General features: G+C 46.6%; 1 protein-coding gene across 2 annotated transcripts in view; it reads right to left on the minus strand.

The window, feature by feature from the left end:
• LOC141105638 (ovostatin-like) overlaps positions 1-13108 on the minus strand; it is a 208961-nt gene that overhangs the window by 115608 nt on the left and 80245 nt on the right. For both annotated transcript variants that reach the window (XM_073595608.1, XM_073595607.1), the window contains exon 13: positions 13050-13107. In XM_073595608.1, coding sequence (XP_073451709.1) covers positions 13050-13107 — 58 coding nt within the window. The remainder of the gene's footprint in view (positions 1-13049; position 13108) is intronic.

Consider the following 13108-nt stretch of genomic DNA (forward strand, 5'->3'; position numbering starts at 1 on the left):
AAGGTGGCCGTCTGACCGATGCGTTCAGACAATTTTTTGGTCCGCAGCCCCAAGGTATGATCGGTTCCAGCAACCATCGCCAGCGTCTGTTTTACATGGTGCAGGAATACCTAGGGGCAAGATCAGACTTGGACACCTTTCCCACCGAAAATCCTCTGGGTTACTGGGTCTTGAGGATGGATCACTGGCCAGAGCTTGCACAGTATGCAATTGAGCTACTGGCCTGTCCTGCATCCAGCGTTCTTTTGGAACGCACATTCAGTGCTGCTGGAGGCGTGGTAACCGATCACAGGGTGCGTCTGTCCACCGACTCGGTCGATTGGCTGACCTTCATAAAAATGAATGAGTCTTGGATCACCACCAGCTACCAAGCACCTGATGCTGATGTAACCGAATAATTTTTTTTGAAATCTCAGATCCCTTCAAAGACTGCCTATGCTGATGCTGAGTGACTATCCCTGAGTAATTATCCTCTTCCTCCTCAATCATCACGCTGATAGCTTGTAAGAACATTTTTGGTTCTGGGCGCCACCACCAGTGCCTAAGGCACAATTTTTCAGCCCCTGTTTAACAGGGGCGTGTAATTACAATTTTTGATGTAATACTTTGCAGCAGGGCTCGTTCCTGCATTCCAACTAGAGTGTCTGTGAGGGGTTGCAGTGTTGTGGCACCAGCACCAGTGCCTAAGGCCCAATTTTTCTGCCCCTGTCTAACAGGGGCGTGTAATTACAATTTTTGATGCAATACTTTGCAGCAGGGCTCGTTCCTGCGTTCCAACTAGAGTGTCTGTGAGGGGTTGCAGTGTTGTGGCACCAGCACCAGTGCCTAAGGCCCAATTTTTCTGCCCCTGTCTAACAGGGGCGTGTAATTACAATTTTTGAAGCAATACTTTGCAGCAGGGCTCGTTCCTGCGTTCCAACTAGAGTGTCTGTGAGGGGTTGCAGTGTTGTGGCACCAGCACCAGTGCCTAAGGCCTAATTTTTCAGCTCCTGTTCAACAGGGGCATGTAATTACAATTCTTGATCTAATATTTCACAGCAGGGCCCTGTGAGGGCTTACAGTGTTGTGGCCACAGCAACACCTAAGGCCCAAATTTCTGCTGAGTATATAGGGCAGGACCCTACTTTCAAACATCTAACTTACAAACGACTCCTACTTGCAAACGGAAGGAGACAACAGGAAGTGAGATGAAATCTACCCCTAGGAAGGGAAATTCTCTCCTGTAAGAGTTAATATGGGAAAACAATTTCTCCTTTCCACTGATGCTTTCCAATCCTTGTTCCACAAAAAAACCCAAATTTTCAAAAAACATTTTTCATTGGGACAAAAAAGTGAGGTGAAATCTTCTGAAGAGGAGGGAAGACAGCAAAACAAATGTCACAGGGGTGATAACCCTTCCCTATGTTTTCCAAAAAGCTTAGAAAAGATTTTTTGGCTGGAGCTAAACACGTTAAAAATGTTCAAAATTACAAACAGATTCTACTTAACAACAAACCTACAGTCCCTGTCTTGTTTGCACCGCCTGTATACTGCTGTTCAGAGTATATAGGGCCTGGTGGCCCCACACCTTTCCTTATTTTAATTTGGGTGCGGGGTTCCCCTTAATATCCATACAAGACCCAAAGGGCCTGGTAATGGACTGGGGGGTACCCATGCCGTTTGTCTCACTGATTTTCATCCATATTGCCATGACCCGACATGACATTAAACCCGCAAGCAGTTTTAAATGAGATTTTCTTTCTCGAACATCACGGGACACAGAGCCACAGTAATTACTGATGGGTTATATAGGTATCACTGGTGATTGGACACTGGCACACCCTATCAGGAAGTTCAACCCCCTATATAATCCCTCCCCCTTGCAGGGATACCTCAGTTTTTACGCCAGTGTCTTAGGTGATGGACGTGTAAAGATGTCCTGTGCTGAGCTCCAAAGGGAATATCCTAAGATCCTATACTGGGGCAAGCCAGGCGAACCGGATCCATTCAAAGTGTCTTTTCATGGCCGAATTGAATGGTACCCGGGCCTCGTGTCCGAAGAAACGAGGTTTTACCCGTAATGCTTCTCTTTTTAGAGAGCTGGACCCCGCAGATCAGAAAATGGCTTTAAACTTCCTCATTTCTGGCGAGGTGCTTTACGGTCCCAGAACTGTTGGATCCCCCTACTGATGGGGGCCCCAGTCTCTGACGGTTTTTTCAAACGGAGCCCACCGTGAGAGGTGAAGATTGGGTCTGTGTAAACGGCACCCTGCGGCTGGATAAGGTAAGAGGAGATTCCACAGAATTTTTGAGTTCTAGTGGCTTTTCTCCTTTAAGGTAAATGCATGCTATGCCTATTGTGACCACCGGGGGCTGCCAAGAGCACAAACCTACACATGCTGAATGTCTGTCTCAGGTGTTGTAATCGCTGTGTATGTCCCAGCGTATCAAGCAGGCTGCAAGCAGGTAAGGTGGATGGGGGGATTTCTCATGTTTGAATGTTCCCCCCCCAGGCTAGAGAGGGGCCACAGGGGTCTAGAAAGTGGTTATACCACCCGGGCTCTGTGGCCTAATGGCCACCATCTCTGAAGATAGCCGTTCAGGCAAATCTTGTTACCAGTCTCCCTCCTCCCCCCCCCCCATCCCCAGCCTTTTCTCCAGAGCATGACAGGAGAGTCGGCAGTGCGGGAAGCGCTCGTTTTTTTTTCAAAACTCGAGGGGGGGGGGCGGTAGAGGAGGGGGCGGGATGTCAGCACAGAGTATTTAGACTCCCACTCAGGCCAGCTGCAGGCTATTAAAGGCACTCTGTACAGGTGCACTCAGCCTTCTGAGAGACACAGAGCTGACGGTCGCATGTAAGGTGGGACACAGGCATTCTCCTAGGCAGCATTTACTGAAGTAACACCAGACTGAGCATTGGGTAGCAAGGCTTTTAGCCAGACTACATCGCTCAGCGGACAGTGTTCATTTGTATACCTCACACCTTGTTGCTTTGCACTATGGGTAGAAGAGGTTCAAGCACCCCAGGAACCAGAGACACTAGGGGATCTCGTTCAGGTTCTGAGGGCCCCCTGTCGGCAGCATCCTTCCCCCCTAAAGATGGGCCAGGGACGGCTAGCCAGGGAGAGCCATCGGGGTCAGGGGCTACACCTGCTTCTGGCACTTCAGCCCCTGTATATATTACACAAGAGGTTTTTTCCTCAACCATTAATGGTCTAGAGGAAAGATTAATGGCCGTGATTACGTCTTCACTCAGTGGAAGAAAACGCACTAGGCTTTCCTCTGTTCCCCAAGACCCTCAGACAGAGGAGGTCTGGGATAAAGGAGATGAATCCCTTTCAGAGGATCGGGATGGGATGGATGATTCCTCTTCGGAGGATTCAGGTGGAGAGGGACCCTCTGCGACTTCCCAAGAGGAGAAAGTCTTAGTGCAGATCCTCACTGGATTGGTCCGCTCCACATTTAAGTTGCCCATACCTGAAACTGCTAAAGAATCCTCTTCTGCTTTGGGGTCACTGAAACCTTTCCAAGCAGCACATGCTTTTCCTGTTCATACTTTACTTGAAAAGCTTATTTATTCTGAGTGGGATCACCCAGACAAACGTTTTTTTCCGCCGAGAAAGTTTTCAACACTTTATCCGATGGAAGAAAAGTTTATTAAAATGTGGGGAATTCCGGCTATTGATGCCGCCATTTCCTCAATAAATAATAGCCTGACTTGTCCTGTAGACAATGCTCAGATGCTCAGGGATCCTGTAGATAAAAGGATGGAATCCCTATTGAAGGATGTTTTCTCCTTAGCAGGATCAGTGGCCCAACCTGCAATAGCAGCGATTGGAGTCTGTCAATACTTAAGAGACCATGTTAAGCAGGTCATCAAAGTATTACCTGAACAGCAGGCCCAGGGGTTTGCTAACCTTCCAGCGGCCTTATGCTTTGTGGTTGACGCCATTAGAGATTCTATCGTGCAAACCTCCCGTCTTTCACTGGGGTTGGTGCATATACGTAGAATCCTATGGTTGAAAAATTGGTCAGCCGAAGCACCATGTAAGAAGCTACTGGCTGGGTTTCCATTTCGTGGTGCAAGGTTGTTTGGAGAGGACTTGGATAACTATATCAAGAGAATCTCTTGTGGGAAAAGCACTCTCTTACCTGTCAAGAAGAAGAGTAAGCGTCCCTCTTTCAAACGGACTCTTTCCCCAGCGCCGGGGGCTTCAGCCTCCAGGCAGTCTCGACGGCCGCCTCCATCGGGGTCCAGAGACAAGAGTCAACCCCAGGGACAAAAGAAGTCCTGGGGAAAGAAGCCTACTAGGCAAAACACTAAGACCTCTGCATGAGGGGGCGCCCCCGCTCACTCGAGTGGGGGGAAGACTGCGACAATTCTCAGAGCTCTGGCAGGAGGACTTCCAGGACAGATGGGTAGTCTCCACGGTAACCTTAGGGTACAAGCTGGAGTTTCAGGAATTCCCTTCTCCTCGGTTCCTCAGATCAAATGTTCCCAGAGACCCAGAGAAGAAGCAGTCGCTCCTTCTAGCGTTAGAGCGACTTTTGTCGCAGGAGGTCATTATGATAGTTCCCGCAAAGGACCAGGGATTGGGCTTCTATTCCAACCTTTTTACGGTCCAAAAGCCAAATGGGGATGTCAGGCCCATTTTGGACTTAAGGGATCTGAACCGATTCCTAAGGATTCAATCCTTCCGCATGGAATCAATTCGAACAGTAGTTCCCACCCTGCAGGGAGGAGAATTTCTGGCATCAATAGACATCAGAGATGCATATCTGCATGTGTCCATTTTTCCTGCTCATCAGAAGTTTCTGCGCTTCGAGGTAGGAGGGCGCCATTTCCAGTTTATGGCTCTGCCCTTTGGGATAGCCACTGCACCTCGAGTGTTCACAAAGATCTTGGCTCCTCCTCTGGCCAGATTAAGGGCTCAGGGTATAGCTGTCATAGCATACCTAGACGACCTGCTCTTGATAGACCGGTCGGTAGCCTCTTTGAATGGAAACTTGAGGACCACGGTCAGGTACCTAGAACACCTGGGTTGGATCCTCAACTTAGAAAAGTCTTTCCTAAAACCAGTAAGAAGACTGGAATATTTAGGTCTGATTATACATACAAGCCAGGAGAAAATATTTCTACCCCAGGCAAAGATCACTGCTTTGAGAGAGCTGATTCTGACAGTAAGGACCAAGAAGGGTCCCTCAGTCCGCCTTTGTATGAGGCTACTAGGGAAGATGGTGTCTTCATTCGAAGCAGTTCCCTATGCTCAGTTTCACTCAAGAATGCTGCAACACAGTATTCTGTCGACCTGGAACAAGAAGGTTCAGGCATTAGACTTTCCGATGCACCTGTCGCATGCGGTGCGTCAGAGCCTCAATTGGTGGCTCATACCCGAAAACCTGCAGAAGGGGAAATCCTTTCTACCGGTTACCTGGACGGTGGTAACAACAGATGCCAGTCTGTCAGGTTGGGGAGCAGTTCTGGAACAGGCTGCGGTCCAAGGAGTATGGTCCAAGACAGAGAGGACCTTACCCATCAACATTCTGGAGATCCGGGCGATACATCTAGCTCTAAAAGCCTGGACTATCAGGCTACAGGGTTGTCCGGTCAGGATCCAGTCCGACAATGCCACAGCAGTGGCTTATGTCAATCATCAGGGAGGCACCCGGAGCCGAGCTGCTCAAAAAGAGGTGAACCAGATCTTAGTCTGGGCAGAGATGCATGTGCCATGCATATCGGCAGTTTTCATCCCGGGAATAGAGAATTGGCAGGCGGACTATCTAAGTCGCCAGCAGTTACTTCCAGGGGAATGGTCTCTGCATCCCAACGTCTTTTGGGCCATATGCCAAAGATGGGGGGTTCCAGATGTAGATCTCTTTGCATCCCGATTCAACAAAAAGATAGACAGATTTGTGGCAAGGACAAAAGATCCTCTTGCATGCGGGACGGATGCGTTGGTGATTCCGTGGCATCGGTTCTCACTGATTTACGCATTCCCGCCTATTCTGCTACTACCACGACTCCTTCGCAGGATCAGGCAGGAAAGGAAGTCGGTACTTCTGGTGGCCCCCGCTTGGCCCAGAAGGACTTGGTATGCAGAAATAGTAAGGATGACGGTAGGTTCCCCGTGGACACTACCGGAACGCCCAGACCTGTTATCTCAAGGTCCAGTGTTCCATCCTGCCTTACAAACGATAAATTTGACGGTTTGGCTATTGAGACCCACGTTCTGAAGAGTCGTGGGCTCTCAGGTCCTGTCATATCTACCTTGATTAATGCAAGGAAGCCAGCTTCCAGGATGATTTATCATAGAGTCTGGAAAGCTTATATAACCTGGTGTGAATCCAGAGGTTGGCATCCCAGGAAATATGTCATAGGTAGAATCCTTGATTTTCTACAGATGGGATTAGAGATGAAGCTGGCCTTGAGTACCATCAAGGGCCAGGTCTCTGCTTTATCAGTATTATTTCAGCGGCCACTTGCTTCGCATTCTTTGGTCCGAAACTTTATGCAGGGGGTGATGCGTCTTAATCCTCCGGTTAAAGCGCCCCTAAACCCCTGGGACTTGAATTTGGTCCTGGCTGTGTTACAGAAACGGCCTTTTGAACCAATAAGTCAGATTCCTTTGGTCTTGTTGACAAGGAAATTAATTTTTCTGGTGGCCATCTCTTCTGCTAGAAGAGTATCAGAATTAGCAGCTCTTTCCTGTAAGGAGCCTTATTTGATTATACACAAGGATAGAGTGGTACTACGCCCTCATCCTAGTTTTTTACCGAAGGTGGTTTCTGATTTTCATTTAAACCAAGACATTGTTCTACCTTCCTTTTTTCCAGATCCCTGTTCTCCGGAAGAGAGATCTCTACATTCGTTGGATGTAGTAAGAGCAGTTAAGGCCTATCTAGGGGCAACTACTCAGATCCGCAAGACGGATGTTTTGTTTGTGCTGCCAGAGGGTCCCAATAGAGGACAGGCAGCGTCAAAAGCTACCATTTCTAAATGGATTCGACAGTTGATCATTCAAGCTTACGGTTTGAAACAGAAGATTCCTCCGTTTCAGATCAGGGCACATTCCACAAGGGCTATTGGTGCTTCTTGGGCAGTGCATCACCGGGCCTCTATGGCTCAAATCTGCAAGGCCGCAACCTGGTCTTCAGTTCATACATTCACCAGATTCTATCAGGTGGATGTGAGAAGGCATGAGGATATCGCCTTTGGGCGTAGTGTGCTGCAGGCAGCAGTACAGGGTCCTCAGGTCTGATTGCACCCTACTTGGTCGTGGTTCCCCCCCCCTCAGGTAGCATTGCTCTGGGACATCCCATCAGTAATTACTGTGGCTCTGTGTCCCGTGATGTTCGAGAAAGAAAATAGGATTTTTTAAAACAGCTTACCTGTAAAATCCTTTTCTTTTGAAGGACATCACGGGACACAGAGGTCCCACCCCTCTTCTAATACACTATATTGCTTGGCTACAAAACTGAGGTATCCCTGCAAGGGGGAGGGATTATATAGGGGGTTGAACTTCCTGATAGGGTGTGCCAGTGTCCAATCACCAGTGATACCTATATAACCCATCAGTAATTACTGTGGCTCTGTGTCCCGTGATGTCCTTCGAAAGAAAAGGATTTTACAGGTAAGCTGTTTTAAAAAATCCTATTTTTTCCTTTAAAAATGACATTTGGTGCAGGGACTGTTCTAAACATGGGAAACACGCGTCACTTTACAGGCATACTATAGACACCCCCCAGGTACGATATTTAAAGGAATATTTCACTTTTTTTTTTTTACTTTAAGCATCATTAAAATCACTGCTCCCGAAAAAACGGCCTTTTTTAAAAGTTTTTTTTGCATTGATACATGTCCCCTGGGGTAGGACCCGGGTCCCCAAACCCTTTTTAGGACAATACCATGCAAATTAGCCTTTAAAATGAGCACTTTTGATTTTGAACGTTCGAGTCCCATAGACGTCAATGGGGTTCTAACGTTCGTGCGAACTTTCGGTCCGTTCGTGGGTTCTGGTGCGAACCGAACCGGGGGGTGTTCGGCTCATCCCTAGTCTCCACATTTTGTAAAAGCCACTTGTCCATCAAGAACATATCTGTACGGGAGTATGAGCAATGCCTATTGGAGAAAAAGGTGTAGTCTTTCATTGGCATGGAGGCATCTCCATGCGTCGAACAGTTCCTCCTTGTTGGAGAAAAAGGTGTAGTCTTTCATTGGCATGGAGGCATCTCCATGCGTCGAACAGTTCCTCCTTGTGAAGAAGCATTTGAAGTGGTGGAGTACCCTTGGTTTTGCCTGATGAGGTGTCCAGTACTGGATCAGACGTCATGTTGAAATCTCTGCAGATCAGGACATTGCCATATTTCATTTCATTGAATTTACTTTGTAGATAACCTTCTTTATGAACCGAATTTGGTGTGAGTTCGGTGCATATATCGTGACTAGGGTATATGGTTTGGAATTTATGTCTCCAGTTACAATGATGTATCTGCCCCCTTCATCAAGAATGATATTCTTGGTTTGGAAGGAGAGGGAGTTTTTAATGGCTAACATGACACCTCCTTTCTTATGGTTTGGTGTGCAGGCCAGGTATATAAACGGATAATCTTTGTGCTTACAGTGTGGGTTGTTATCGGTTTGAAAATGCGTTTCTTGGACACAGAGAATGTCCGCCTTTTGTTTGTTAGCTTCCTTCCATAGAGAAAATCTTTTTGCCGGGTGGTTTAGACCACGGGCGTTAATCGACAAGCATTTAATCGTCATTGTAAGGAAAGTAGTATGTTTGGTGAGGCATTGTTGTGTGGGTACTCACTGTGACCACGTATTTGGTAAGTAGAGACGTTAAGGTTCCTTCGAACTGAACTGCGTATCTCAAGGTAAACGATAAAAAGAACAAAAAAAAAAAAAACAAGAAAAGTCAACACAGGTATCATAATAAATGGATCTAAAAAAAACTGATCCTAGTGCAGACGTAACTGCTATAGATGGTATAGGGGTGTTGAAGAGTGTTCAATAGAGAAGCTCTTCTCCGGAGATAGAGTGTTATGCCTACGGGTCATTTCTATGAGCTTTCATAGGTGTTTTTCTTTGAGGAGCGCTTGTGGGTTACAATTTGCCATTCATTTTGTATGATAGGCGGCCCTGCAGTGAGTGAGTGGAGGGTGGTTTGTTCAGGAAGTATATTCCACCTCCGCAGGGCAGAAAGCCCCTCTTCTAATGTGGACACTGTAATGGTGGCCCCATTATGGGTAATGGAGAGCGTTGCAGGGTATTTCCATTTGTGGAGGATTTTATGGTTCCTCAGTGCCTTTGTAATTGTCATCAAATTGCGGCGGCATTGTAGGGTGTGTCTGGATAGGTCAGGGAGTAATCTAATGTTCACATATTGTTGTGGGACATTTTCTGGTTTACGGGAAGCTTGCAATATGGTTTGGGGACCCTGTGTATCCTATCCACAAGAAGATCTTGTGCAGTTGCTTCTGGCACTAGAGTGGAGAATAGGGTGTGGGCGAATTGCAATAGCTGATTGGGGGGAACTGCTTCAGGTATACCCCTCAGTTTGAGGTTGTTCCTCCTGGGCCTGTCCTCGAGGTCTGCCAGCTTGTCCTTTATCCACGCAATGTCTTCCCCCTGAGCTGTGTGGGCCTCCACCATTACATTATAGGATGAGGTGTATTCCTCCATTTTGTGCTCTACCTGATGCACTCTGTGGTCTAAGGCTTGTACCTCCCTCTTGCAGTCACTTATCCCTCTAATCATGTCAGCTTGCAGGGACGATCTCAGGGACAGCAGCATGTCTTTCATCATGGTATCTGACACTGGTCTGTCTGCTGTGGGGAAATCTGTGATGGGATCCCTTTCCTGAGTGTTCTGTGTTGTGGTGGCGCAGTGAGGCCCGCTTACCTCCATGACAGGATCTGCCAGTGGTCTGGGTGGAGAGTGCCTCCGCTGTTTAGATTTCACCGGACTCCTCGTTGAGGGGCTAGATATGCCCGAGGATGATTCGCTAGGTGTGTTGGTGGAGGCAGACGAGAGCCCTTTGATGCCGCTACAGGCTTCGTGCTCCGGCCTGTTCCCCCGAGGGCCGCCGCCATTTTGCTGAGGCTCCCGCGCGGCATAGTAACTGGTCATTTTTTGTGGCTGCTGCAGGTTCTTGCGGTGTCTGGGCATCTTGTATCGATCGCCTTGGTTTCACCGGCTGGGTGGTGGTGATTGGGGTCTTGGATGGCACCGGTGTGCTCTGATGGCTTAGGATTATCTCCGGTGGACGAGCGGAGCTCCTAGATTAAGCATCCATCTTGGAGTCCGGTCGCCACGCCCCCGATTAATGATGTTTTGATGTTCATTATAGTGTTTGTCACAACATTTAACCGCTTGCTTCCCAAGCCTATTCTGACACTTCTCTCCTGTAAAAATCATTTGCTAGAAAATTTAGAACCCCAAAACATTATATACAGTGGGTATAGAAAAGAATCACCCCCTTTGTTTTATCCAGCTGAATAAGTTCAAGTTAGAACACCAACATATAGAATGGGGAGTGAGTGTGGGTTTGATGGCGCCACAAATTGAATCAAAAAAGCTATATGCTGTATATAAAAATATATGAAACCACCAAATGCTGCACCTAAAACTACTTGAAACTAATAAGTGATAAAAATTATATATAAAGGGTACAAAAAGACATTATCAAGTGAATAAATGAAAATATGGTGTGAACATGATAAATGAAGTGCACAATATTATAACCATCAAAAAATGTCCATGATAACACGTATATAATCAAATCTTGTGTACATCCAACACCGTGAGTAATAAAGTGCAACAGTGCTTCAGAAATGGAATCTTAAGTGTAAAAGTGCTTCACCCGAAGTGAAAAAAAATGCACTCATCAGAACACCCCGGCCACAAGGTGACCATAAAGCGTGTAATATCTATGGGGAAATCCTCATTTCAATGGTACATCTCCTTCCAATATCTTATTTCAACTTGCATCAAAATCTCTCCACGCGTATCCTTCGCCCAGAATCCTTCCGGGTGAGGGATACGTCTGCGTAGTGTGGAGAGATAACTTGATGCAAGTTAGTGAAAGTTATATAAAGGTGAAGATACAGTACCTTTGGCTATTACCTGCATATTGGATTGGGATGCAGTTTCTTCTGCCTATGATTCCTCTACACATGACTGTCTGATTGAAATAAGATATTGGAAGGAGATGTACCATTGAAATGAGGATTTCCCCATAGATATTACACGCTTTATGGTCACCTTGTGGCTGGGGTGTTCTGATGAGCGCATTTTAATTTTCACTTCGGGTGAAGCACTATTGTACTTTATTACGCACGGTGTTGGCTATACACAAGAAGATTTGATTATATACGTTTAATATGGACATTTTTTGATGGTTATAATATTGTGCACTTCATTTATCATGTCCACACTGTTTTCATTTGCTTAATAATGTCCTTTTGCACCCTATATAAAATTTTTAGAACACCAACATGTCAAAAAAAAAAACAAAAAACAAAAAAAAAAACACCCCACAGGATCACGGAGTTGGAAAAAGGATCACCCCTTTGTTTTAGCATTTTGTTGAACCACCTTTTGCTTTAATTCCAGCCTTTAGTCTGTTGAGTTAGGTCTCTACTAACTTTACACATCCGGACTTTGCAATATTTGCCCACTCTTTGCAGAACTGCTCAAGTTCAGTTAAATTTGATGGTGACCATTTGTGGACTGCAGCCCTAAAGTCATTCCACAGATTTTCAATGGGGTTTAAGTCTGGGCTCTGACTAGGCTATTCAGAACATTCACCTTTCTTCGTCAACCACTGTGTGATCATTGTTGCTGTGTGCTTTGGGTCACTGTCATGTTGGAAGGTAAACCTTCTTCCCATCAACAACTTTCTGGCAGAGGGCAGCAGATTGTCCTCAAGAATTTGACAGTATTTTGCCCCATCCATTTTTCTTCTATCCTGACAAGTGCTCCAGTCCCTGCTGCAGAACAACAACCCCATAACAGGATATTACCACCTCCACGCTTTACTGTAGGATGGTGTTATTTGAAAGGTGAGCGGTATTGGATTTCTGACAGCTGAATTATGTGGCTCTCATGAAAGTGGTCCCAGAAGCTAATTAGCCAATGGATCGCATTTAGAAGCAGGAGGGGTCCACTCCTATCGCTCGCCAGCGTTTCTCAGGCTTACCGGTTTTACCACAACTCCTTAAAAACGATCCTACGACTCGCATGGCTGGCCATAGACGTGACCAGATAGTCTGATCACCTCTACAATCTTGGAGGACCGCTCATGTCTTTATGGACCCTGCTTTGTGCACTGGTCCAAATCATTTGGTGAAGTTGGGGGGGGGGGTTATGGTGTGGCGCTTTTAAGGGGTTGGGCTTGGCCCCTTAGTTCCAGTAAAGGGAACTCTTAAGGCGTCAGCATACCAAGACATTTTGGACAACTTCATTCTCCCAACTTTGTGGGAAAAGTTTGGGGATGGCCCCTTCCTGTTCCAGCATGACTGTGCACCAGTGCACAAACAAGGTCCATAGAGACATGGATGAGAGAGTTTGGGGTGGAGGAACTTGATTGTCCTGCACAGAGTCCTGACCTCAACCCGATAGAACATCTTTGGGATGAATTAGAGCGGAGACTGCGAGCCAGGCCTTCTCGTCCAACACTAGTGCCTGACCACACAAATGCGCTTCTGGAAGAATGGTCAAACATTCCCATAGACACTCCTAAACCTTGTGGATATCCTTCCCAGAAGAGTTGAAGCAGCAAAGGGTGGGCCAACTCAATGTTGAACCCTACGTACTTAGACTGGGATGCCATTGAAGTTCATGTGTGTAAAGGCAGGTGTCTCAATACTTTTGGTAATAGCGCATTTCTCACTTGTAGAAGGGAGGCAAGGGTTTTTGCCTTATAAATGCTAGCTGCTTTTAACAGCTCTTCAGATTAATCACCTTCAAATGACCACGCCTATAGGGAATTAGACAGCATGGTAGTACACAATAAACAGCTTGGCACATTTGACAAGGATGGAGACGCCTGGTATTCTAAACTTACATTGTGACACGTCTACAGAATGTTCACCAGATTCCATAATCTTTGCTCTTGCAATGACC

The sequence above is a fragment of the Aquarana catesbeiana genome, linkage group LG08 (assembly GCF_042186555.1).
Source record: "Aquarana catesbeiana isolate 2022-GZ linkage group LG08, ASM4218655v1, whole genome shotgun sequence".
NCBI lineage: Eukaryota > Metazoa > Chordata > Amphibia > Anura > Ranidae > Aquarana > Aquarana catesbeiana.